The following is a 26,940-nucleotide window of genomic DNA, read 5'->3' on the forward strand; positions in this document are numbered from 1 at the left end:
ACATGTTCGATAAAAATGTATTAAAACGTAGCTCTTTTTTTCATTCAATAATGAATACCTTGAAATGAAGTTTAGCCTGCAAAATACTGTACAAATAACGAACTTGCTTAGAGGATTTGCAAAGCACTAACAAGTGTGAGGCGTGCATGCCCGGAGCGTGAGCGCGAAAACACAAACGGCAGCATTCGGTGTCTATGAGGAAATGCAAACAGCAACAAAACAGCGGTCAATGCTGTTTACTATATCAACATCGGGCTGATGACGAGCGCCGGTAAAGAAAACAAAAGGTCGGCCAACTAACCCGCCTTTCTTTACACACTGTAGAAATTAGATATCAGGATCATAGGGAAAGAAGACAAGGCTCGAACAAAATCAGGTAGCGCCCATGGTTACAGCTTCTGGCGGAGTCAACACAAGCTAGTGTATCCTGGGAGGACAACAGAAAGGAGTTACCCCATGGAGCAAACTCCCTCACGCTCACCCATTGACCTGCCAACGTTTAGTAGACTTCTCAATGTATACAGTTGGCCTTTCAACTTAATATCTGTTGTGATGTAGGATTACTGGCTCTAAAAAACACTGGTTCGTTTTAAGGCACATGTGGGCAATGCAGCCACCCGTGCAATGGTCTGAGTCATCAAACTGGAACACATTGCCCCACGAAACGACGCAGGCTGACCTATCGCGACAAGCCTTTGGGAATGGCCCTAATTCCCTATATGCCTCTACGGCCCGCGCGGATCTCACTCTCAGCATTCCAATCACGAGCACGCAGCAATGACATCATACACGCATCATTCCCGCAGCATCCATGCTATACATTCAAGGCACTTCATAGCAACAAAACTAAGCCGCCTGGCCTCGTATGGTATCCATACTGACGCACACCTATACCACCTGCTATCTTATATTATACACGGAAATAGCTTTAGGGAACGCTCACAAACCTTATGGAAGTTCCAGTTACACTTTCACATTATTTGAACAGGATCCAGCGGTAGCGTGAAATCTTGGACACTGGACGGAAAATGAGCAGCAGGACATATAAGGGAAACTCTACTGGTTAAATAAAGTTGTGAGGGACACACCAGATTCTGCAGTGTTTGGTTTTTCACTTTCGGTGACCACCATTTCGAGTGAAAAGCGCTTTCTCAGTCCAACCGAAACACGGGTTTATGTGTTAATCTATAACACTGCTTCAAATGAAAGACTGGCTGACGAACAGTCGAGTAACATTAAAGCTGAGCCTACAGAGTGTTTAACTGCTGTATATCAGAATCACTGTGGACAGCATGATAAAGTGTATCACCGTTTATTTAATTATTTATGTTATTGTTTGCTTGTTAGGCCCTTATACAATAAGAAAATACTCTTTCAAAGGGCTCAAAGGGCTCATAGGGCAAGAGAGGGAGCAGGAGTGGGAAATACGTTAAAATAAATTAAAGCATAATATATAATACAATAAAACACAATATATGAGCAATGGAGGGAAGCGGAAAACAGGACGATCCAACTATGCCTTGTGAGTATTTAGAACGTGCCAGTGTTTAATAATGACATAATCTTAAATGTTGTTTGAAATTGTTCAATAATACTGCAAAACACAGAAGTGTGTTGTCTCCGAGTGTTTCTTTTCTATTCATGCGACATGTCTGTTGATTTACCATGCTTGGCTGGAATACAATACGAAGCCGGTTCTCCCATAGCGCAACGGTTGGGAAAACAAACCATTGGCATCACAGATGCAAAGGATTCTGGACGATTGTGACGTCCTGCTAGAGACTCCCCTTCACAAAACACTCTTTACTGACTTGCTTTGCTCTTTTGGGAGAAAAGAATGAACACAACTATATGTACCGCGAAGCACACTCGCAGCACGTCTCACTCCAGTAAACCGGTAAGGCTGCGCCACTGGTTTGAGGAGAGAATTTTATGGATTTACATCAGCTTTATATGATATAAAAACCATCAAAGCAGTTGCCATAAAAACAAATAAAACATAATAGCATAACACTAGAAAACTGTCAATTAATCAAATAGCATCTTCGCAAGTAATTAAGAATAATATCAGTACTAAAACAGTATATAGTACACCGCATTTGTTAAAACTAGCTAACAGCACTAACAGTAAAGTTATGTGTAATCTAAAGGGTCAAAACCATTATATTAAAAAAAGACAGTCACAAGGGGGCACGGATGGGGTGGTGTTCAAACACAGTTAGGATGCGCCATCAGTGGCCAGCTGTACCACACTAGGGGGGCTGGTTTGTTTAATATCGATTGCTCTAAGCCTTCGTAGCCATGCCCGATGGAGGAACTTAACTACAAAATGGACCACATTAGGATCCCCAGAACTTTTACAGTAGTCCGATGCATCTGCTGATCTAGGAATACTCATCAACCTGAAGAGAGGAACTAAGGATCTGGCTCTTGGGGCCATGTAACCTGTGGCAAACAACGTAAAGTGGCCGAGTGACTCAAATAGAGCTCCACAAATCGCACACGCTGCACTATTGGAACTGTTGCAATTCTTTGTATAGCTCTCAACCCTCAAAGTGTTTGACCTAAGTTCAAAATAAAGTGCATGTGCAAAGCGTGGGCTAATAACACCCAAATACTGTTGAAACCCAAAATCCTGTTTGGTTCTCAAATATGTCAATCCGCTGCTAAGCTTGAGCTATGCTGCTTCCATTGATCGTATTGATGCCTCTATGGCAGCTTTTTTACCATCTCATTTGATGCTTTTTTCATGTCATGTAACCTGTGGCAAACAACGTAAAGTGGCCGAGTGACTCAAATAGAGCTCCACAAATCGCACACGCTGCACTATTGGAACTGTTGCAATTCTTTGTATAGCTCTCAACCCTCAAAGTGTTTGACCTAAGTTCAAAATAAAGTGCATGTGCAAAGCGTGGGCTAATAACACCCAAATACTGTTAAAACCAAAATCCTGTTTGGTTCTCAAATATGTCAATCCGCTGCTAAGCTTGAGCTATGCTGCTTCCATTGATCGTATTGATGCCTCTATGGCAGCTTTTTTACCATCTCATTTGATGCTTTTTTCATGTCATGTGGTGAGTCCCGGAGGTCAACAAGGTTCGGTTTGGTTAGACAAAATTTCTCATGTCTAAACCACAGAAGTGAACATCCTTCCTGGGACAGGGTGTTTATTAGTCCTACTCTGTACCTGGTCATGCCCTGGGTGAACCAAATTATTGTTCAAAGATGGAGGGGTTTAAGATAGATGAGGTCTGCAATTGGACATAAATCGCACTCTATGTGTACAATTATATTTGGGTCACTAGCGGTTGTATAAGCAAAACATTTAAAAATCTGCTTTCCATTATGCCTGGTGCCATTTCTCGTGTGTGCCCCCAAATCTCTGTACCATAAAGGGCTGAAGGTAAAGTCTGCAATCTATAGAGCAGGCGTCACTGCACCCCCACTGTGGCATGCTGAACATCTCCTTATCCCACGGCTATACTTCTCCAAGGTCACTGTGGCTTTGGTCAGTTGTTGGGTCCGAAGACTATTTTCAATCGAATGCCCAGGTAGTCATAGGCAGATACCTGCTCATGTTCTACACCTTCTATTTCGAAAATCAGGTTGGTATATTTTGCTAAACTATGCCTGAAAACCATGCATTTGCTGGTAAAAATGACCAGAGTGTGTTTCAAACCCAACGGAGTCGTCGACAGCAACACTGTGTCATCTGCAAAGAATAACGCAGGGTAACGAACGCTCCCCATTTTAGGAGGATCCAGGCAGTGGGCCACCAACGCCTCGATTAACTTGTTGAAATATAGGCAAAAGAGGAGAGGGGCCAAAACACGCCCCTGCCGCACACCACGCTGGGCATTGAAAGACTTGGTACCTTTGCCCCAGCGTACTGATGCTTTATTAACAGAATATAATTCAAATCTTTCAAATGGGGCTCATTATGATCTCAGAGCCATCTGAGATTCATTTATCTGTCATGTATACACTCGGAGATACTTATATGGTTCCATATCATTTCATCGCGGGATGTTTTTTTCGCTGGGTTTTTACCGCAATTTTTTAATGAAAAAACCCATTGAATTTTTTTTACATTACTTTTTGGGGGGGTTCTCTCCCCAAACCCCCATTTTCTTTAATTTGTATTTATTCCCAAACACCCACACCCCATATATATAATTTACTATCCCCCCCTAAAAAACGTGATGGGTTTTTTCTAAAAGAAATTCCCAGTAAAAAACCCAGCGAAAAAACATCCTGCTTTGGAAGGACTTCGTACCACTTATATGAACTGAGTTGGTTAGACTCCGTAATGTCCCAGTGGGCAGTGGATGGCGTGCAGTGTGTTGGCGAATACTTAGTTGGACTATCCAAGATACTCTGGCAGTCCCAGGCAAGGGCTTTCTTTTTAAGATTTGTAATCAGTTTACAACTACGTTCCTCCCAATCAATACTGCCGATAAATGTGTTACAATTTGAATTCAACCGATCAACTTTTTTAATTCCTTGATCGCGGAGTTCTTCTTTCAACAAATCGATTATAGGGGTATTTTCATTCTTCATTATTTGTATCCATAGAGACCTCTGACTGATTTCCACAGAGTATTTAAGGAGATAAGGCCCAATTCAAGTCTGATGACATTCAGGGAAACACCTTTGGAAACGCACAGAATACATCTCAGTATGGATCCTTCTAACCTATATAACCATTTTGTATCCAATGCATTCCACACCTCCAAGTCATATAGGGTTAAAGGAACCAATGCTAAACCCACTCCTGGACTTCAAAAAGTGCATTATTGCACCAATTTCCTACGTACTTTCAGTTCTATGGCTGTCACCCATGCCCACTCAGTGGCCCTCATTACGACCCTGGCGGAAATCAACCGACCGGACCGCCATAGCGTAAATAGCGTTTCCGCCATCGTTTTTCGATTTCCGCCAGGGTCGTAATGAGGCCCAGTGTGTTTAAGGGAGCTCGCATGATCCATATAGACATTCTGTCCCCTCCACCAGTAAATTGTCTATTGTTATGCTAATTTGGGCTGGATGCTTGTTACTATCAAAGAGCATCACACTTGCATTTTTTAAGCTTATTACCAAATCATTCACAGATGCATAATTCATTAACATTCTTATAGATCTAATAATGCCAATTTTTAGTATGATCCATTAGAATGATGGCCGTGGGCTCCTCTATTCGGCCTCTCTGAGTTCACTCTTTGTTTTCCCCTTCCTGAGAGTAGCAGGTCTCACAGCTACTGCACTGCGCTACTCGGTGTCGGCTCTGTGTTGGCGCTGTGATCCGTATCACCTCGCATGTGCAAATGCCGAGCCAATTGCCCCGATAAGTGTAGCCAATAGTGTCTGAAGGCGGACCTTTGGCGGAGCTGTTAGGAAGGCATTCAAAGGCATGCAAAGACATTTAAAGGCGTGTGTGACAAAGTGACAGATAAAGCAGAGTTAAAAGAAACTTTTGCAGTCGGGCAGGCAGGTGGTCAGGTGGCTGGCGACTGTGACCGTGATCAATTAAAGCCTTGTACTCGTTCCTCATTACAGTAACAACTAGGGAGTCAGCTAATCAGTTGGAGCTTAAACCCATGAGTTGGGGACCTGAACGACTGTTGAGTGTGGATTAAGATCGAGATTATTGACACCTACTAACGCCTCCTCAAACCCTTGCTGTAGAAAGGGCAGCAGGTGCAAGGCATAATGGCCAAGCACAAGGCTGCACATAACATCTCTCCAATTGATGGAAGCAAAAAACTCTATAAGATCTTCGAGGCAATCGACGAAGTAATACGTTAGTAAATGAGATCAAAGGCCTGTTGAATGATATTGGCGACATTGAGGAAGGAGGAGTGCTGAAGATGTGTGGAGCGATGGCAAATTGTATCATGGACAATGGTGAATTGGACATTATTGGCCTCGCGCCAAGTGATATTGGAAGTGTACCCCCAGACCCTGCTTCATGAAAGGAGGGGTGTTAATCCACTAGATGGTTGCGAACTAGATAAGAGGCTGGGCCAGATTGAAGGCAAAAGCTATTGCATTTCTGCTGGAGTAAACAAGGCTGGGGGATGGGGAGCTACTGCTGGAAGAGGTGCTCTAATTGTGTTGGAACCATCACTGACTGTCAGTGATGTAATGGACAGGGAAGAAGTTGGAAGTTCTCCCTCGAGCAGTTCACCACTTTCAACAATTCCCTAGACAATTCCCTTGACCCAGCTGAAGTCCCCATCAATGAGGAGAGATAATAGCAAAGACCAGTGTGGAAAGCCTAATGGGTCCAAAGATCCTATGGGATATGGTGGCAACCAAACTTCAAATACGAGGAGGGAGCAATTGCCTGGAACTGTAGCCCAAACAATCGAGGGGTATAGAGAGACTGATGAAATAGAGTGGCTTAATGTAAATGTATGAGAAGGGGCAAGAAAGGGGGCAGTGACAGAGTTAGGAAGTGAAACCCTGGCTCTATCCAACACATATGCTGCATTGGCAGATCTGCCAACTATGCTAACCGCGGCAGATCGAGTGGCTTCCACACTGGTGAAGAACTCAGAGGACATTGTCAACACTAGAACACAAGCTGTGACCCCCAGTGTGGACCCTAGTGGTGAAGAGGGGACAGAGGCTAGTGGGATAAGTAATCCCTTGGCTGAAAGTGATATGGGGAACTTAAGTCTATAATTGAAAAACTGGCTGGGGAAATAGACTTTTTAGCCTGAGTTATGCTCAGGAAAGAGAGTGACTTAAAATGCGTTTTCCCTAATGAGGGATATGCTGTCAGGCACTGCAAAACTGCAGTCACGTGCTAAATATAAGACCTGAACCAAGTACCAGCATGGAAGTGAATGATATGATATGATATGGCATTTATAACGCACCTATACACAAGTGTTTCAAGGCGCAATGTGTGGGCTGACCTGTCTGTTGATGAACTAAGGCTGGGTCGGCCCACACGAGGTGCTGAAGGTAGTAACCCTGTAACAAACCTGCCCCAAAGTATGTCTGTACAGTCAAAGAATCCCTCCATGGCGCCTGTCCCAACAAAAGGGGGACTTCCTCCATTCTGAGCAAGCCCTAGCAGTCCAAATCCACCCACCCAGATGGTCGCAAAACCCGGGAGAAATAACTTTGCTTCAGGTATTTGCTCAGTCATTGATAAATGTGTGTAAGAAAACCCACGCAGAGGGACTGTACAACAACATCCTCTAAATAGCACTTTGTCCAAATCAGTGCACAATTTTCAGCATATGAGGGGCACCAGATTGGATCCACCACAGACCAGAGTCAACTACACCAAGGAAAAATGTAGGGTCTACATGCACAATGTCCAGAGGTTGCCAAAGGGGCGATACGAAAATAGTGAATCACTTACCACCAAGTAAATTCATTGGACTAGGCACACAAGAGGCTGTGTCTCACTAATCAGAGAGGATATCCTTACATGTAGAAGGAAACATTCATCCTTAAGCGGTGTCAACTTTATAGAGCCGACATTAAAGAGTGAATCATTGGCAAGTGGGATTTTAGCCATAGAGGCACATTCATATATTGAGCTAATTGCACTGGAATCACCATACGGATGTCACCGCCGGTAACCCAATCGTAAGGAGAGCTTTAGCGCAGCCTGGCAATGTTCAGAATTGTGCTCAGGCTGCTTCTGGATTGGAAGAAGTTGATTGACTCAGTCGGCCTCAGGCACCCTTATTAGATTTGGCGCCCAACGAAATCAAAGTCCTCTCCTGGAACACTTCAGGTCTAGCAAAACATATGATAGATCCTGATTGGAGAAATTTCATCCCAGAGTTTGACCTGATCTGCTTTCAGGAGACATGGGCCTTAAATCAAATTGACATACAAGGGCACTCTGGTAATTCAATACTGGCATCTAAGGGGGCAAGAGGCTGTCCAAATGGGGGAATGTTAATCTGGGTTAGTTCCTGAATTAAATGGAAGATATCCCAAACACCCACATATTTCGATGATCTACAATTTCTTAGATTGGAAACAACTATGGGCAGAAGGTGTATTTATATAACATCTACAACCGCCTCACAAGCTCAACACCAATGAAGATTTCTATCAAGCTGCAAGACCTCATAGAAGACAAGATAGTGAGCTAGGCAAAAACAGTGTAACCCTTGTAGCTGGCAATTTAAATCTCCATTTCAAACCCTTAAGACTCAGAGGACTTGTGGCAGGAGCAAGATGAAGCACGGGGTATTCCACTATTAGTGGAAGACTTCCCAAGGAACATACACTGTCACGCACTCGAAGTGGCTCACATTTTGAATACCGTCAATCTTAGGGCCTGTAATGGTCGTTGTGTGGTGGACCAACCATCCAAATTAGGCATGTGCCAAATTGACTGAATAATTAGTGCTAAAGACTGGGCATTTCATCAAATTATTCAAAGTACTTGAACGCTATCAGAGTGATCCCAAACCTGTCACGTGTAGTGTTGCAATAACATCTGATTCTCATGCCAGGGTAGGACTAGACGCCAATTCTATAATTACTGTCAATTGTGGGCTTCTGAAGAGGGCCGCTAAGTGGGTGGAGGTGGAAAACAAGGATTGGCTGCCAGGGATATAATCAAGAACTGACAGACATATTTAGGCTATTTTTAACCCGACTAGGGGGCCACTTGAAGTGTTGACAAAGTATGATGATCTGTTAAGCGCTCTTTATTCAGTATTCACCAAGCTAGGAGGAAAGGTAAAAAAAACCTGTTCAGTCAGCTCAGGGGTGGTACGATACAGAATGCCGGTCCTGCAAGGAGGACAGCCTGGATTGTTTGAAAAAGAGACCAGCTGTTGATGCACTTAAGTTAAGAACCTTGAGGGCTAAGATCATGGTTGCCTCCAAAAAAGGATATTTTATAGAGCAAGTTGGGAAGCCATGACAGAGGTTAGCAATGCAAATGACACAAAGGCTTTTTGGAGGATGATAATGGCCATGTATACGGATGAACACTGTGTAATGTTTAGCATTTATTTATTTATTTATTGTTTGCTTGTTAGGCACTAATACAGCAAGTACATTCTGTTTCAAAGCACCCACAGGGCAACAAGGAGGGGACATGGGGATGAGCCACATTAAAATACATACAAAATTTAAAATACAGTGTGTGGGAAGGACGAACCTACTATGCCTTGTGAGTATTCAGAATGTGCAAGTGCAGAAAGCAGGGGGCAGTGGGGGTAGGTGCTGGGGTGCTCGTGGGTGAGCAACAGATGAAGTACAAGGTATGGTAAGTGCAAGACTCCTTGATGGAGGGTGTGCCGAGACAAGTGCTGAGGATAGACAGAAGATGGGGTGAATCAGTGTGGGAGGTCAGGGCTCCAAGGATGCACAGGGGCCCTGGACACCAATCAAAGCAACTGTGAGATTAGGAGAGAAGAGAAGGGGGGAAAGGAGGAGGTAAAGAGTTAAGTCTTGAGGAGCTTCTGTTATTTAAGAAAGTCCTGTTCAAGACAAAGAAGGAGGGGGGGCTGTTGCAAAGAAGGGAGCCAGCTGAGGAAAGCGATGGGCCTCTTGCCCTCTGTTTAGCGAAAACGCTTTACACACAAAGAGCTGGTGCCAGAGGAATGCAGAGGTCTAGAGGGGAAATATTTAGTAAGAGAGAATTGCAGAAAGTGTGGTCCTCGACCCCAGACAGCCTTGCAGATGATACAGAGAGATTTGAATTTAATCTGTGAAGCAACCGGGAGCCAGTAAAGACTTTTAGGGCAGGAGAGATGCAGTCCCTGGGCTTGAGGCCAAGGATACGTCTTGCTGCCCTATTCTGGATTAGCTGGAGGGGTCGCAGAGTGGAAGAAAGAAGATTCAGGAGGAGGCTGTTGCAATACGGTAGCCTAGAGAGAACCAGATCTCGGGTAACATCGAGCTTCTCGGGGAAGGTGAGAAAAGGTAGAATTTCTTTAAGAAGGACGAGCTGAAAGTGGCACTTCTTGGCAATGTCCTGAGTGTGAGGGAGAAAGTAGAGAGAGGAGTCAAAGATGACTCCAATGTTTCTGCCTTCAGATGAAGGAGCAGGGAGAGATCCCATGGAGGAAGGCCAGAGTGAAGGGAAGAAGGCAGGAATAGGGGTCCCAATGGGAAGTATCTCCGTTTTGCTGGCATTGAGGCAGAGATAATTGGAAGTGTACCAGGCCTGGATGGCAGATAGGCAGTCAGAGAGGTTGGAATGTGCAAGAGGGTCAGCAGAAGTTTGAAAAAGAGTTGTGTCATCTGCATAACACTGGATGTTGGGGGAGAAGGATGAGGTGAGGAGTGCCAGCTGAGTAAGGTAGATGTTAAAGAGCCAATACAAGAGGATAGAGCGCTGGGGGACCCCCCAGGTGGAGAAGGATGTAGGAGAGGAGAAGGTGCCCAGGATGACTTGGGAGGAGCGGTCAGTTAGGAAGGAGGTGAGCCAGTCCAGTGCCCTCACTGAGATACCAAGTGTGTCATGGAGCCTTTGTGTGAGGATGGAGTATTCCTTTGTATTCGATCCGGCCGAGCAGGGTGAGTGCAGCCAAATCCCATTTCATTTGCTGCCTGAACGGTGCGTTTGTTTTCTATATTTTATTTGGACTGTGTGTAAATCCCTCTGTGTGTCCCCTTTCCCTCCCTCCTCCCGCTCCAGTTCCTCCTGAACGCCCACCCGGCCGGCCGCCTCCCAACCCGCCCACACCCCTGATTGGCTCCTGGGCCCGTTGTGCCGAGGCCAGGTCGTTTGCTGCTCCCCCTCGCTCGCCACTTCCATCTGGCCGAGCAGGGTGAGTGCAGCCTAATTCCATTTGATTTGCTGCCTGAACGGTGTGTTTGTTTTCTATAGTTATCATATCATCAACGCCAAGAAACTGCATCAACGGGATATAGCATAATGCATATGGGAGCATAGTCCGTCCCGTAAACCATGTTTTGCACAACAATATGCTTGGAGAAAGATCCCATCATGTACACCGTCATCAAATATCTAATCCTTTATAAATGGATTTATTTTTCCAATACAATATTAGATTCTTTTTTAAGGTTCAATTTGATTTTGTAAAATATTTATTTGTTTTTGCCTTTTTGTCAATGTGAAAACTGAAGTCAAAATTAAGGTTATTTGAATTTGCCATTGAAAGAGTTATGGGCAAATTATATCCAGTTAGACCTAATATGAACTGAATTATGATAACAAAGTATTTGCATCCATTGAAAACAAATGCTACGTTCGCTCTGTTGACAGGTTCATTTGAACACTGCTCTAAAATCCTCAGAAGACAGTAACTAAAGCTTTGCCAGTCACGTCCACACAGCCGAGAATCAGCCACAGTTGCCAGAGTGTCAGGGCCACCCATGGCAACAGCGGAAGTACAATGCAATATGAGTGGTAATCATCAGGTTACCTTGGGCCGTCGTCGGGGCAACCAAATTATCTGTGGCGACCCAAGGGCTTCAGGGCGTGAAAGTAAAAACATTCCAGCGTGTATGTCTGCACATTCACTACCATGCTTTGAGGACTCGTATGTGGGGAAGGAGGGTGGTAAGAACATGCCAATATTACGTTTGTTTTCCAGAAATGACTGATCTGTGCAATGTAAGAGCGCTAAACATCAAATAATATTAATAATAGTAATGTTGCACATTTAATGATATCACATTTTATATCACCTTTCATGACTGATACCGCTCTCTTGTAGCAACTGTAAGAACAGCTGCTTTATTATTACGTAACTTGCTGGTCCTCAATGTAAGGACCTCAGAATAATGAAGAAGGGCCGAGTGGGCTCTACTGGATTGGAACCAGTGGCAATGAATTGCACATTTCTTTGAAGCAAGAGGTTAGTGCCCTGAACTATTTGGCAGTCTTGTGCATACCTGACACAGTAAATAAAACGCCAGGAAAGGCACAGGGATAGCAAAATAGATCATAATGTATTTTGCCATCAGTGTTTCTGCTCCCAGCAAATATATGGACTTGCATGTGCGTGCATGAGGAACAGTTCAAGCTGACTTTTTGCGATATTGATGTTTCATATAATATCCTTTTGATTCGTTTTGGCTTTTGCACCAACTATATGCCAAAATAATCCCATTGGAGTACATACAAATAGGAGTGAGATGACATGTGAGGAGGGACGCATAGCTTGTGGGTGCTGTTTGGTATTAACTCACCCATTGATTACCCATGCCCATGCTATGCCTGATGGCCATTCCAACCCACTACCTGCCCCTCACCCCACAAACACATCATCCTGGGATCTCTCAGAGCTAGCTCTTTGAAACAGTAAGATCCTAATTTGGCCTGCCAGTGTTATTTGTAGCAGTTGGCTGAGAGTTGGGCTTACTTGTGGCAGTAAATGTACAACTGGTGTAATAAAAATATCTTAATGGAGTGTTACTTTAGCCACTTGATTTATAGCTGTTCTTTGCACCGGAGGCCTGCTAAAACAAGCATTTGGCAAAGCCAATGATTTTGACTTGTGTACAGGCATTAGAGAGACCTTTTCCAGGCCTTGCTATCGTATGCCCAGGTAATCACGGTATTTCCCAGATGATGCCATTTTATGGCCAGGTAGTACCATTATGGCAATATATGCTGATTGTTCCTTTCTGCCACATTTTAAACTTGGAATTGGTTGTTTATGCCTGCATAGTGTGTGTTGAAGTATTTCCTGTATAATCTGCACACCTATTACAATGCTGCCTTTTATTTGCAGGCTGTTTTATTGATTGTAATTGACTATAACGAAACGCATTTTATGTGTTTTCATTGTGTAAAGTATGACCTTTATGATCTATTGGTAGAAATAAAGCATAACACGGTAACGGAATGTTGCCTTGGAAACAGAGTTTAGGAGATGTTAAAAAAGGATAGAAAGGAATACAACAAAAGGCAGAACAACGTATAGCGGGAGAAAGAAAATTACATAGTTTATGAGCATATAATTCAAAAGAACTGCCTAGCATGTTGAAGAGAGGGGACATCCAAGCAATATTGATAAGCAGAACAAAGAGGGTGTGATGCAGCATAGCAAGACAAGAGACAAGATAGGAACGATATGGGGAACAAACAGATGTAGACACAAACCAGTCCAAGAAAGCTAAATCGGAGATGGAGGGGATGCAGAAGCCAGGAAAGGCAAATCGGTAGTGAAGGGATGTGGGCAACAGGTGAATGTTTCAATAGGGAATGGACAGTGATGTCGGAAAAACATGCTGCAGTGGAGAGAGAGTAAGTTCAACAAGAAGCGGAGAACAGGAGTTGAACCTGGAGAAGACAAGAATGGGAATTAGTGTTTTAGCGGCCTGGAAGATGGGGAGGAGCAGTTCTACCCATATTCAGAGTTAAAAGCTACTTGAATTGGTAGGGAAAGAGAATTGTGTAGAGAGGCAGAGGTGGTGGGGGGAATCAAAGACAATCCGGAGATTGCAGGCAAAATATAATAAGACAAGAGCCACGTATGGGGAAGACTACAGGAGAAAAAATAAAAACTTTGTTTTTCATGGCATTGATATGGAAGGATTGAAGTGAAGTCCATGGGTTAACAGTGGTAGATAGACAGCCATAGGTGGTAATTACAAGTTTTGTGGTATCCCACTGGTATTACCGATAGGCTACCACCAAACAGACTTACCATTACCGACACTAGATCTGCCGGAATTACCGGAAGATTCCAAGCCCAGTAAGGTGAGTAATTCCCCATTCCATGGAGTGTCATAGGACTCCATGGAAGGGATTTCCAGAATGACCCACACCGGGATTACTGGTGCTGGTAATTCCGGCATTTTTTTGTTGGGGTGGGGGGCAGATTTACATCCAGCTCTCGGCTGGAGATAAATCAGTTCCCCCACCGCAAACCTATGGTTTTGCCAGTGCTGTAAAAGTGCTGGTGGCAGTCTTACCGCCACTTTTACTGCACCAGTAAAACTGGAATGAGGCCCAAAGAGTTGCACATAGACTGAGTGAACGAGGAAAAGGAGGGGGAGTTTTGAGTAGCAGCAGCATGGAAACGGCAATAGAGGTCATATCTCCTCCTATGACTTTTACCATCATCTTTTTGCTGATGACACTCAAATATTGTCCACCGTTCCATCCTTCAACCCAGCCATCTTGGAATGGATTATGAACTGTTCCACTGAAATTTGACACTGAATGGGCATCTGCTGCTTCATGCTGAACTCTGAACTGGCAACGCCATCCCGAACTTCCACTCGCCTATCTCCTTTTAACCCAACCTTTTTGCTCCCTTGCCCAAGATTTTAAACCTTGGGGTCCTCTTTGATCGTGACTTCAGACTGCAACAATTCATCACTACCACTGCCCATGCTGTTCCTATTAAAGACCGAATTCCTACTCCTCACAAACAACACCGAACATCCAGACATACAGACATGGCTATCAACCATGAAATCTGGGGGCTTCATACCCGAGCGCACATCCTGTGCCAAGTCCCACCTGGATGGGGGCAATGCCCTCCATGAAGATCTCCTGTCGTCCTCCCTTGTGCTCCTCTACATGCGGTTGCACGCCTCATCAAGTGTCTATGCAGATACAACCATGTCACCCCAGCCCTCAATGATCTTCACTGGCTCCCACTGCATGCACAAATAACCTTCAAGTCTTGCTGCCTCATCTATAAATCAGTTGTCTCAAGTCACCCAGCTATCTCGCAGAGAAAGTCAGCATCTCCCGCGGACAGCACACCACCAGAAGTTAGGACACCTGCAGATTTGAAATCAGCTGCTGCAAAACTGAAAGGACCAGAAAGCAAGCCTTCTCTACCTATGCCCCAGGACTATGGAACCTCCCCGTCAGTATCAGACTCGCCTCCACAGTCCTACAATTCAGAAAAGAACTCAAGAGCCACCTCTTCAAGTAGTCTCTCCTCCTCAACACTTAGGCCATCACATTGACCCCCTCACCACCTGATTTGCTAGATGCCATCAGCCCCTCTCCTCCCTGCCACCATGTACAACTGTACCCCTCCTCTGTGCCCCTTTGTATCCTACCCCTGCTGTATATCTGTTCTGTTGTTATTTCTGAAATGCACTCTGTTATGCCTCTGTACTGTTCTAAACCGTTGTAAAGCTCTCTGTTGTGCATCTGTATTTGTGTATGCCTCTGTAAAACGCTCCATTGCTTCTCGAAGGTGGGTCCACGCTCAATAAATATACTAATAATAATAATAATTATAATAATAAATAATAACCTCCTCAACATTAGGAAAATGTTTCCTTTTCTTACTAACCACTCTACAAAAACTCTAAGCTATACTCTAACCTAGCCTACTCTTTAACCTTCCTCGCTTCTCCTTCCTTCCTTCCTTCCTAGAAAATCTCCTCAAATTTTCAACCCACACTCTCTACAACCTACCCAAATCCTCCCCCACTTCTACCTACTGACAACATACTGGATGGCTCACCATGCTTAACCACTCTCTTTTCAAGTTCCTTGTCTTAGTCTACAAAGCAATCAATGGCCTTGATCCTCAGTACCTGTCTGATTGGGTGTCCAGTCAATTGGTCGAAAAAAAACTGGTCGACTGCAATTTGGTCGACGCAATTTGGTCGAAAACCAAATGGTTGATTTTTTTTTTTTTATATATTTATTTTTCGGGTTTTCGTTTGGTAAAAAAAGTTTTTTTTAGAGAAAAAAAGGGGGTTGGGGGGGGACCAGGCCTGTGGCTTCTGCCAAAGTGAAAGAACAGGAACCTGAAAGGCCATGCCTCCTCTTGCACATCTTTGTGAGGGTAGGTAACACCTTCTGCCAGAGACAGCCGCACAACGGGCACCTGTCCTGGGCCGAGGCCTTAAAGTAGCACACCCATTCAAAGCAAGAGGTCTTATAGCAGTGTGCTGCATTTCTAAAGGGCTTTAATCTTAGTGAGAAGGGAAGGCGGTCGTGTTAGTGTAGACAGGAAATTTCTGTGCTCTGGAGGAAGACTTCCATCATCTTGTTTCTCTCTGCCACTCTCTTCTTCCTGTCCCCTCCACTTCCTCTAGTGCAAATCACTTTGGTGCAAAAGGGCAAAGCCCACTCATTACAAGAGCAGGGGTTGGGCCACTAAAGCAGGCTTTAGTCCAATCATCTGTGGGCATTACATTTAAAAGAAGGGGTCTCACATCACTTTGAATCATCTCTCTACTCCAACCCTTGCAGAAGATTCTGTTGGACCCTGCTGGGAGTGCAGTCATTTCTAAAGTCCTCCAGTTGTGAGGTGAAGGGAGGTGTCCCAAGGCAGAGGCACGTTCTGACACCTAGCCATCCGCAGGCAACCTTGGGGGGAACCCTGATGCTGGATTAAGACCTGAATCTCTGCCAGCCACACTGTTGCTCAGGACCTCACTCTGCTGCAGAACCGCTGAAGGTGTGTTCCAGCCTACTCTGTGTTTGGGACCCAGAGAACAAGGACCCATTTTATCCCTGAGTCCATGGGGTAGGATTTACAGCAACCTGAGCAGTGACCTGGTGCTGGAGCAAGACCTGCCTCTCTGCCAGCCACCAAGGTACCTAGGACCTCACTGTACTGAATGTCCTCTGCAGTTGTGTCCAAGCCTCTCCCTGTGTTTGGCAGCATGAGAAAGGGACCCACCTTGTCCCTGAGACCCTGTATTGAGACTCACACATCACAGTCAGAGCCGAGACAGCCATGACCCTAGTGTCTTTCCCAGTTGAACAGCTTGGAGCTGTGTTTCAAAAATGGTACAACACATTTGAGCCCCCAGGATCCTCTGGTGCTGTGTTTTGCACTCTTCCAATATTCACATTGCTTGCACAGCACCCGCAAGTGTGATTTGGCACTATCAGACCACCAACAACTGCAAAAGGGCACTATTGACTGCTAACTGCACCCTTTGAACCCTACAGACTGGTTATGTCACTTTTAGTCCCTTTGCACACAAGAACATATCCTTTTTGGACACGTCTTTAATTGTTGGGTCTCCTATCTCATTGCCCAGAGTGCTGCATCTGTGATCTTTGCATATTCTGTGTTTTCTTTCTACAGGGGTGGGTTTTTTGTAGTGTTGTCTAGTTAGTTAATATTGTACATGGTGTGTTTAATTAGAATATACAATATCGTGATTGGGTATTCCTTTATTTTGGACTGTTATACTTTGCTGTTTGGGTTGCTACTGTACCACATTCACATCCCTCTTGAGAGAAAGTCTTCCCAAGGGCCACGTTACCACTGAAGGCATAGGAGGTACATCTCTTCACTGAGGCTGTTTTACCTTTATAATTGTGTTGGCTCCTGGTTTGTAGAAGTGTGAGGGCTTTAGCCTGTACTCATTCTTGTACTTCTGCAGGGCAGAAGTAAATTTGTCACACAGCCCAACTATGGATCTCTTAGAAGCTATGCTTAATCCTCACTTATTTGCTAAAGAGGGAGAACCTCTGTCCCTCTCCCCCACCCTCTCTACTTCACCCCACCACTGCCTCCAGTGATGCAGAGTAATATCAGTTTTGAGTAATGTCATTTTGTATATTTATATAGTACTCCTCTTAAGTTTAAATTACTTACCCCTTTAGGTTAATATTACCTTTGTAAGTCACTTGTTTTCTTAGATATCTTTTTTTTCTGTTTATTTTATTTCATCCCTGGAATATATGCACTTTTTTACACCCCTAAACTGACCCACCACGTGTTCTCATCTTTGTGCTATTGTACAAGAACCCGTTGTGGGAATGCCTCCGCCATCTGTAAATGTGTTAGTATAAGTCATTTCTGATCGAAATTGACATCACCGTTCTTCAAATAAATTCAAATACATTATGCATTATAAAAAAATCGGTCAACAGAATGAATGAGTGCTGGCAAGAGGTGAAGATGGAAAAGAGAAGTGGTCCAAGTTTGGATCCTCGAGGTAGACCATGCCTCAAAGGTAGTACAATGGATTGGAGCACCTGTGAAAAATCAGGTGGCACGTCAAGAGAGAACCTTACTAGAAACAACACATTCAAATAGTGAGTGATTGATGGTATCAGAAATAGGTGAGAGCTACCCATGAAGAATTAAGATAGAAGAAAGCTTAGATTGATGAACAGCTGTGTGAGAATTAGTAAAAGAGTGGAGAGCTGTTCCAGTGAATTAGGAAGAAGATAGGTTAAAGAAGAGTGAGCGAAAGAGACAGTGAGTTGGTAGAAAATAGGAGAGGTAATCAGCTTTGAGTAAAAGATTAAGAGAGAAAGAGGGCAGAGATTAGACATAAGAGGTGAATCAGAAGAAAGCTTTGCTTTTAGGAACCTGAGAAAGCACCAGTGTAGAGGGATAGATTGAGTAGTGCCGCCCGTTAGGATGACAGTAGAGTGTAGAGTTGTTGGATTAAGGTGGAGGGTAAGGAAGCATTAGCTGTGAAATGGATTTATTGAAAGGAATTATTGATGAATTAGAAGGAGGAAAGTAAAGGATCAGCAGGAAACTAGGGTGTTTGAATTTGTGTAGGGGTAGAAAATAGGCTAACGTGGCTGCATTCAGAGCAGAGATGAATAATTTATAAAGAAACATATTTGGCAAAATCCGAAACAGTGGTGGCGTAATGAAGGAAGGGTCAGGGGAGGGTGGTGACAAAAATTGGTTGAAGAAGGGGAGCAGATGCTGTGAGTGAGAGAAAAGCATAGTAATATGTTTCGAAAAGTATTTTTGCTTGGTATAAAGTTCATGGTAAGTGGAGTGGAACATAGGAGGGAACCGAGAGGCTTGCAATGGAAGAAGAGAAAGAGCAGTATGGTGGAGAAAGTGCAGATGTAAGTCAAGAGTTTCAGAAAAGAGAAAGCAGAGTTGGAGTTACAATGACTCAATGCAGTAATATGATATGATATGTGCAAAAATAGATTGAAGTATGCCTGCGGAATTAATTTTTATATTTTGTTTGGTGAAATGGCATCATGATTAGGTCTGTTATTGTGCATGTTTTCAAGTCGAACAACTCTAGCTTTTTTGCAGAAATTCAATGTGTTCTTTACAATGGTGCATAGGATCTTTTCAAAAGGCCAGATGTCTGGAGTGGTCCCCAGATAGGCCTGCAGTATGTTCTAAATGATGAGGACATCAGTGATAATAAAATGATGTGTAAAAGGCCCATGTCCACTTGTATTTGTATTTGTATTTGTATTTATTTATTTGTAATGCGCACCAAACCCAGGCGCAAAGGCAGCAAGAGGGTTGCAAAGCATCGTTACATACAGTAAGGTGAGGTCCAGCTGGGGTTACATTGCCAGACGTATCACGCCAAATAGGAGGGGTAGAGCATGTACATTAGAGGCAGTACTATACATATTTACATTCAATGAGTAAGGTAGAGCATGTATATTAGGGCAATACTATAAACATATTTACATTCAATGAGGAGCCACATGGTACTGGCGAGTCCAGGTCTCCAAGAGTCGTTATGAGTCGAGAGATTTGAGCCAGTGGACGGTCCTGGCTCTGAACTGGTGGTAGGGTAGGTCCTCCCTGCAAGTGGGAGGGAGGGAGTTCCAGAATTGCGCTGCTTTTACTGGAAAGCTATTGCCCCCAGATGTAGTACGTTTGCACCTGGGCACCAGTAGAAGGTTGGAGTTGGCCGTTACACTTACACCTGGGCAGTGCTTAATTTATGAGGGTGTTTACCAGGGCTGAGCCTTGTGATTTATTTCTGAGCATAGCCCCTTATTGCCTCAGCCTACTACAGTAAGAAACTGACCACTCTGCCAAAGCAGCTTTGGTGCTTTGGTGTCTCAGTTGTGTGGGCGGGAAGCAGCCACGGAGCCAGGGAGCCAGAGTCAAAAGTGAAGCTCACTAGTTCAGTGGTCATACACATGTGTATATGCCAGTGTCAGTAAAATGGCTTTGCTGCACATCAGCAGGTGGGGGTAGTCAGTGGCACATGCAGGGTCTTGTTAAGTTGGACACACCTCTTTTTCTTCTGGTGTGCTTCCAGCTTGGGTGCACCAATATGCAGAAGTATACCAGGCTACTAACTTACTGGGTCTTAAACACACTGGCAAATGGATGATCAGTGTTGTAGAATTACCAGTGGCGTTAGTAGGGCACAGGGGCACCTGCCACAAAAGAATAATCACCAATCAACAGGACCAGCACAGGGGCAAGGCCAGGAAAATTGTCACAGGCAAGAAAGAGTAACTCTGCTGAGTGCCGACCAACAGAAAAATAACTTGCTGCAATGCTTGAAAGACAAATGAATCAGTTTAATAATTATTTTGTTTGCATTTGTCCATCACTTTACTAAAAGAAGCAATTAAATAGTTGGTATAATAAAGAACCAACTACTATGTTATGTTATTTTGATTGGTATTTGTAAATAGTGCATTTGCCATTGCTCATCACCCCTAATGAGCCAGTGGGAGTTCCAGTTGCAACGACAAATACATTGAAACTGTGCGAACGGCCATGGGTGGGGGCAGTGGTTGGCAGTAAGTTGCCACCCTGATGTGACAAAGGATTGCTAGGAGAAGTTTATGTTTGGGCCCTGGCACTTGTTTATTTACAAATTAAGTAGTTCACAAGAGAGGTGCGTAAACGGTAGAGGTCATGGCTTTTTCCATTTGGGAAGCCTCCAATGTTTAGATTAGAATGTGTCAGAATGCATTTGTCTCTTCAATGCTATGGAACATGAAATGAGCTGTGGTTATTACATTAATGGATGTTGAAAGGGAGATACATGCGTCACACATAATATTTGTAATAACATTGCACAAGAATACCTACATTGACAAGAAAAAAGTATATTAACACAATTTATCAGTGCTTCCGATGCACAAGCATATGCATCACATATGGGGAAACCTGTGTGAACCATTTGAAATTGACCTTGCAGATGTAGCTATTTGTGGAATCTGTAAACATTACTTTTTGCCACTTTTACTACCCCACCAGGGGGGAGACAGGGGATCGCTGGTAGCTATGGTAGTCACCACCTCTGGGATGAGGCCCCTTGAGTCAGTAAATAGGGGGTGGCCCAGAGCTTACCAGTCCTTCCACCAGTGGCAAAAGAGATCATAACCACATGGGCCTCCTAAAGATATCCCACTGAGAACGCCATAGCATACTTAGAAATCTTAGGAAAGCACACATAGGCAGCAGATGAAAGAACAACGCTTGCATCATGTTTTCAACTTCATTAGCAGGTCCATGCGTGGAGTGGGAGTCTCAGCGCCATACATAGCAAAGGAACAAAGCCTGGCATGGATCATAAACTGAGCCTCAGAGCAAAACACACAACAAAGACAGGAGTCAGGCACTCACACTTTTGCTAACAATCAACAGCACCGGATCAGAGAAACACAGAGATCATTCCCATTACCCAGGCAGGCCGAATGACATGATGGAACACCACCATGATCTCCCTGTCTGATTCTAATTTAGTGGACCCATGAAGGGGCCATACTCAAATATAATACAACTGCTGTCGCCTGATGGAAAGGAAAGGGAGGGCCGTCCCACAAGGGGAGGAGATGCGTGCATGGGTCCAAAGCCAATCAGAAATAGAGACAATCAGAAATGACTGGTCCAGCCTATAAGGGCCGTTATTGCACCATCCCAATGTTATATAAGGGGGCACAACATCTATTTCTGTGTGGGGGAGCATGACAGCATTCCAGAGTGCAGGCAGGGAGTGCAAAAGCGAGGAGGAGGGCTAGATCTGTGGCGTTTAGACCGGGGGAGGGGATTACCTGGGAGCAAAGCATGTGAAGAGGAGGTAGCTAACTCAAGATGACCACAGTGACACAGAGGCCAGATTGAGGCGCGCTACAGCGGGAGGCACTTGAGAGCTGGACACAGAATCTGGCAGTGGCCAGGCAAACACTGGTAAGAGGTTTGTTCAAGTGCGCCTGGGGCACAGTATCCCCTAGTGGGTGCTGAAGAGAGTCATGGACGCTATTTCAGCTAAGATTGTCAGAGCGAAAGGAGCACTATATCCGAGGACAAGACCAGAGATATGGCGATGGAGCTCATATGAGAGTGGCAGTGAGGAGCTCAACAGTATGACCCCAAGAGCCTAAAGGTAAAACCCAGGTTGTGTGTCAGAAGATTCCATGTAGGAGCACGAATCTAAAGGATTGAATACCCACACTGTTGCCCTAAGGAGGGCAGCCATTCCCAGGAGATCCCTACAGCAGAAAGGGGAACTACACATGTGCTCACTTCAGAACTCTTGAGAACTCTAGGGGCCCAGCAACTGCTAAACTCCACCTTACTGTCCCAAGAAGAAATGCACGACATGTACAAATCAAGGACCAGGGTCTCAGAGCGCCAGACCCACCAAGACTAAAGAAGTGTGCTAGGGCACCATCTAACCGAAGACTTTGCGTGATGTTGGACACTGTGCTGGGTGTGACCACACTGGAACCTTGTTTTCTAGAACTGGACCTGGACTTGGGACTCAGAATCATGGGTCCTTCTGGAGCAGGAGGTAGAGCAAAGTGTTTGACCCATTCTGACACTATTTCTGGTCCTAGAATGCTCCTCTTTTAGTTTTCCAGACTCTGGCAGGCACTTGCCCACCCTCCTTGCCCTTTATAAAACAATGACCTTCACGTCTGGTGTTTGGGTGTTCTGTAGAATATATATTTTATGTAAGAAACACAGACTTTTTAGCTATTTCCACATAATGCAAAGTCCACTGTGGAAGAGAAGATGGACTCCTCTGAAGATAGTAAGAAGGCATTCTGGTCCTAGCTTGACAACTATAGAGAACAATCAGTACTTTAACTTACTTGTCTAATATGATTCTTCCCAATGCCACTTGAATCAACCAAAGGGCCTTGGGCATTTGAGTCCTTCTCCTCGTTTTCCTCCAGATGTTTGTGTTCCTGCAGAGTGTGCTGCCTCTTCTGCTCCTCTTTCTTTCGTTTATAATCCCCTAGCCTCTCAATCTAAAATGTTAGATGACAGAATAGTAACTAAAACATTGTATTAACAAGACACAATCCAGATATTTAAAATACATACATATAAGGGGTCCAATAATTGTATCCAGAATATGTTTAATGTTAGTTGACTCGTATATATTCTTTGACGATAATAACATTTTGTGCATGTCAAACATAAAACAATATAAAGACAAGACTTGCAGTAAAGAATGCAATCTATTTAATTATATAAACAATTACACAAACTATATAGAAAGTAGACCCATATTCCCATATTATGGGTTACCTCTTTAATGTATCTCTGTTTTTACCCTACTCTAGTCTTCATTCCAATATATGTTAAATGTTCTTATTCTATGTACTGCAACATAGTATCATTTGTGAAATTCCTATTTATTTTCCAAGGTTAGATGCTAGGATTTAATACTGCTATATACCATTTATCTGGTCTGCATGTCTTGGTGGCATAACACTTACATCTTAGAATCGTACAGTTATTTACTGCACACTGTTTATAAACTGATTTCTATCCCATTGCTTCACATTGACGATTTATCCTTGGTGGAACGGCCTTGTCATGGCAAATGAATACTGCTTAGGGAGGCAGAAAAGCGGGGGCCTGTTCCCACCTAGTGTCCATGTCCTCATTGTCCTCATTGTGATGATAATATCCAGTGGAAGCAATAGGCACATCCAGGGAATCTTAGTTTGGCTACATTAATTTATCAATGTTGAGACTTTTGTCAAATAGGTATTGGGATATGTGAAGGCACGATGAAGCAAGACACAGACAGCAGATTCAAAGTTCAACTCAAATGTCAGGATGGTGTAAGGCCTAACTTGCCCTATTCTAATGTTGGATTTCCCAATCTAAATAAACTAAGGATAGTCTGAGCGGTGAGTGTGTTAGAGATTGTTGGGTTTGGAGGGTGTCCAATTGTCCAATTTGTTGAGCATGGCTGCTAGGATGCCATCGCACCAGGTCTCATCTTTGGTGATAGTCTGGGTGGGGGGGGGGGAGGTTTAGGAGTCTCTAGATCCATGAAGATAGAGAAGATCTCTATTGTATCTGATTTGGCATTAGAGATCCTGGAGTTTAATGAGGTTGCTTTAGCTCAGATGATGGCTTTTTTGTAGTCTTTAGAGCGTTTTTGGAATTCTAGCTTGGCAGTGTCCGAGTGATTCGATTGCCATAGGGATAGGGCAGCATGATTTTTGGAGCAGAGTTCTAAGAGGTCTACGGTGGACCAAGCATTGGCATGTCTGATCGGTTTCGCTTTGCGCAATGTGAGAGGGGCAATAGCGTCCACTGCTAGTTTGATGGCAGTGTTGCAGGAAAGAGCGAGAAACTCAAGGTCGTTGGAGAAGGGGGATCTGAAGGCAGGCACTAGTAGATGGGGTAGTAATTTTTCAGCGGTGAGCTGGCATGAGCTTCTGGTGATCGCTGCTGGTAGTGCCACCATTGGCTGGTGCACTCTCTTTGGGGTAATGATGTGAAAATGAATGATGTGGTGGTCAGACCAAGGGATAGGTGAGTTGTCAGTAATAGAGAGTGGGCAGTTGTGTTGGGCTACCCGATCTAGGATACGACCTTGAGTGTGAGTAGGGTTGGTGATGGTATTCCTGAACCCTAGTGTCTCAAGCGCACTGTTTAGTGACTTGGCTGCGGGATCTTTAGGATAATTGCGGCCAAGGTTGAGGTCTCCTAAGAGGGTGGCTTTAGTGGATTGTTTTAAGTTGTCCGATAGGAGGTGAGTAAGGGCTGCCTGGAAGTCCACCAAGGGGCCTGGGTGACGGTACATGAGGGGAAGGGCAATGGTGCAGTTCTTTCAGAGGTTGAGTTTGATGAGAAGGTAGTCACTGTTGTTCTCAATGGTCTTATCAGTCTACCTAATGGATAGGGTGTCCTTTTCTATGTGGGCCACACTCCCTCCTTTGGAGGGGCAGTCCTGTCTAAATATGGTGTACCCTGTAGGCAGAGCCAGGGATAGGGCCGGGCCGGGCGCTTCATGCAGCCACCTTTATGTGATCATGAGAAGGTCAAGGTTGTGGATGGTGATGAGGTTGTGTATGTCCAGGGTGTGAGCGTGGATGGAGTGGGCATTGACTAGGGCACAACTGAGAGGGGGGTTCTGTGCTGGGTTGGTGTGGCCTGTCCTGGGAGTGGGTGATGCATTGGTTCTTGCACAGTGAGGCACAACAATAGCATGGGGGCAATGGTCATTGCACAGTGAGGCATATCAATAGCATGGGGGAGGCATTGGTTAATGCACAGTGAGGCACATCAATAGCATGGGGTGAGGCATTGGTCATTGCACAGTGAGGCATATCAATAGCATGGGGAGGCATTGGTCATTGCACAGTGAGGCACATGTCATGACCCACTTCCTGAAACCCACCGGCAGGCCCATGGGCCAGGAGGGGTCTCGGCTCGGGCCCCCAACAAGCTTAGGTATCCTTTGCCTAGGCCCTCTTGGGGCCAGTCCTGGTGCCTTTGGCGCCAGGCTCATACTTAATGAAGACTTGTGCTTGGGAACTACTTTATCCCAATGCCAGTCAACATGGAGGCATCCACATAGCTTGGCTCCTTGGAACCAAGCAATGCGGTATAGTGTTTTGGGTGTGGTAGCCCAGGGACTATTTTACCTGGACTACTTTCTTGATGCTATTTAAACCACACCCGACTTGGAGAACACGCTTCGCATTACTTAATCCTGCAACGTGACGCCCAACGTGTTCAGCAGCATCTGCGAACCTCGGAAAAACAGCACCTGAAAAACAAAAGGGACATTGTTATTAGCAGCAGCTTACCTGTGATTCCACCGCTAGCTGCCCTCTGCTCTTGCAAACAGCATCCAAGGAACAGCGAGCCTCCCGGACCTTCGGATCTGCAAAAGGAGAGAAACAAGACATTAGACATTTACAATTGTGCCGGAAGCTTACCTCTCAAGTCGCTCATCGACCAGCACCGCCTTGGGACTTCTTGCTCCGGGTGAGCACCGCAACCTATGGGAACAAAAGACAACAGGTTAGCAAAGGCAAGGCATCATAGCGCTGCGCTTAGCGCCTACTTACAGCATCAAGGCGCTCTCGAAACACCATCACCTGCCGGTGAGTCCAAATTCTGCCAACGTTCCACAGCGAGCTTCCGCACACCTAAGGAGAGAGAAAAGACATTATTGAATCCAAGAAAGGCTTACAGTATAACAGTAATAAGACCTACCTGAAAGACTCTAAAGGGCAGCATCAGTGAAGTAACTAGATCGCACTCGCCCACAAAGGACAACGCGCCCCTGCCAAGAAGACAGGACGGAGAGCACGCCAAAACCCATAACAAGGTGAGGAAAGGTCCGGGGAGGGGCTGTAGACATACGAGGTGTTGGGAGGCTCTTGCCCCAGTTGCCCAGTCTTGAACATTGCCCACCTGTTTTCCAGGCAGAACTTCCCCGCTGGTTATACCAGGGAGCGGCTGAGAAGGGCACCAGAGTCCCCGCAGCTGGGTGGCGTCCCCGTGGATACCAGGTGAGTGTTACACACATCAATAGCATTGGGTGAGGCATTGGTCATTGCACAGTGAGGCAAATCAATAGCATTGGGTGAGGCATTGGTCATTGCACAGTGAGGCACATCAATAGCATTGGGTGAGGCATTGGTCGTTGCACAGTGAGGCATATCAATAGCATTGGGTGAGGCATTGGTTATTGCACTGTGAGGCACATGAATATCATGGGGGGAGACATTGGTGATTGCACAGTGAGGCACATCAAATGAATTAGGTGAGGCAGTAGTCATTATACAGGGTGACATAGTAATGCCAGCGTGTGATACAACAGCCCTTAGAGTGAGTGCAGCATAGGGCAAGCCCACTACTTGAGTAGCAGTCATGGTGGTAGTGTTCAAGCGGGCATCAGAGTTACTGGGGGGACTCAGGGATACATGGGGTGAGTACATAGCTGGGAGAAGGTAGTGAAATAATACCTGTGGCTCGAGGGCCCGGATGCCTGTGGACTACGAGTAATGCACTGGAGAAGTGATGGCAAGGCCTGTCTGAGTGGTGAGTAATGCGCGGTTTAGCATCCATGCTG

At 44.9% G+C, this 26,940-nt stretch overlaps 1 protein-coding gene across 1 annotated transcript in view; it reads right to left on the reverse strand.

Annotated features, from left to right (window-relative positions):
• Positions 1-26,940, reverse strand: part of LOC138510613 (coiled-coil domain-containing protein 17-like) — a 377,034-nt gene that overhangs the window by 266,935 nt on the left and 83,159 nt on the right. The window contains exon 2 of the mRNA XM_069626398.1: positions 22,700-22,858. Within this exon, the coding sequence (XP_069482499.1) occupies positions 22,700-22,858 (159 nt within the window). The remainder of the gene's footprint in view (positions 1-22,699; positions 22,859-26,940) is intronic.

Source organism: Ambystoma mexicanum, chromosome 6p, assembly GCF_040938575.1.
Source record: "Ambystoma mexicanum isolate Mex_15411 chromosome 6p, UKY_AmexF1_1, whole genome shotgun sequence".
In the NCBI taxonomy this organism is placed as follows: Eukaryota; Metazoa; Chordata; class Amphibia; order Caudata; family Ambystomatidae; genus Ambystoma; species Ambystoma mexicanum.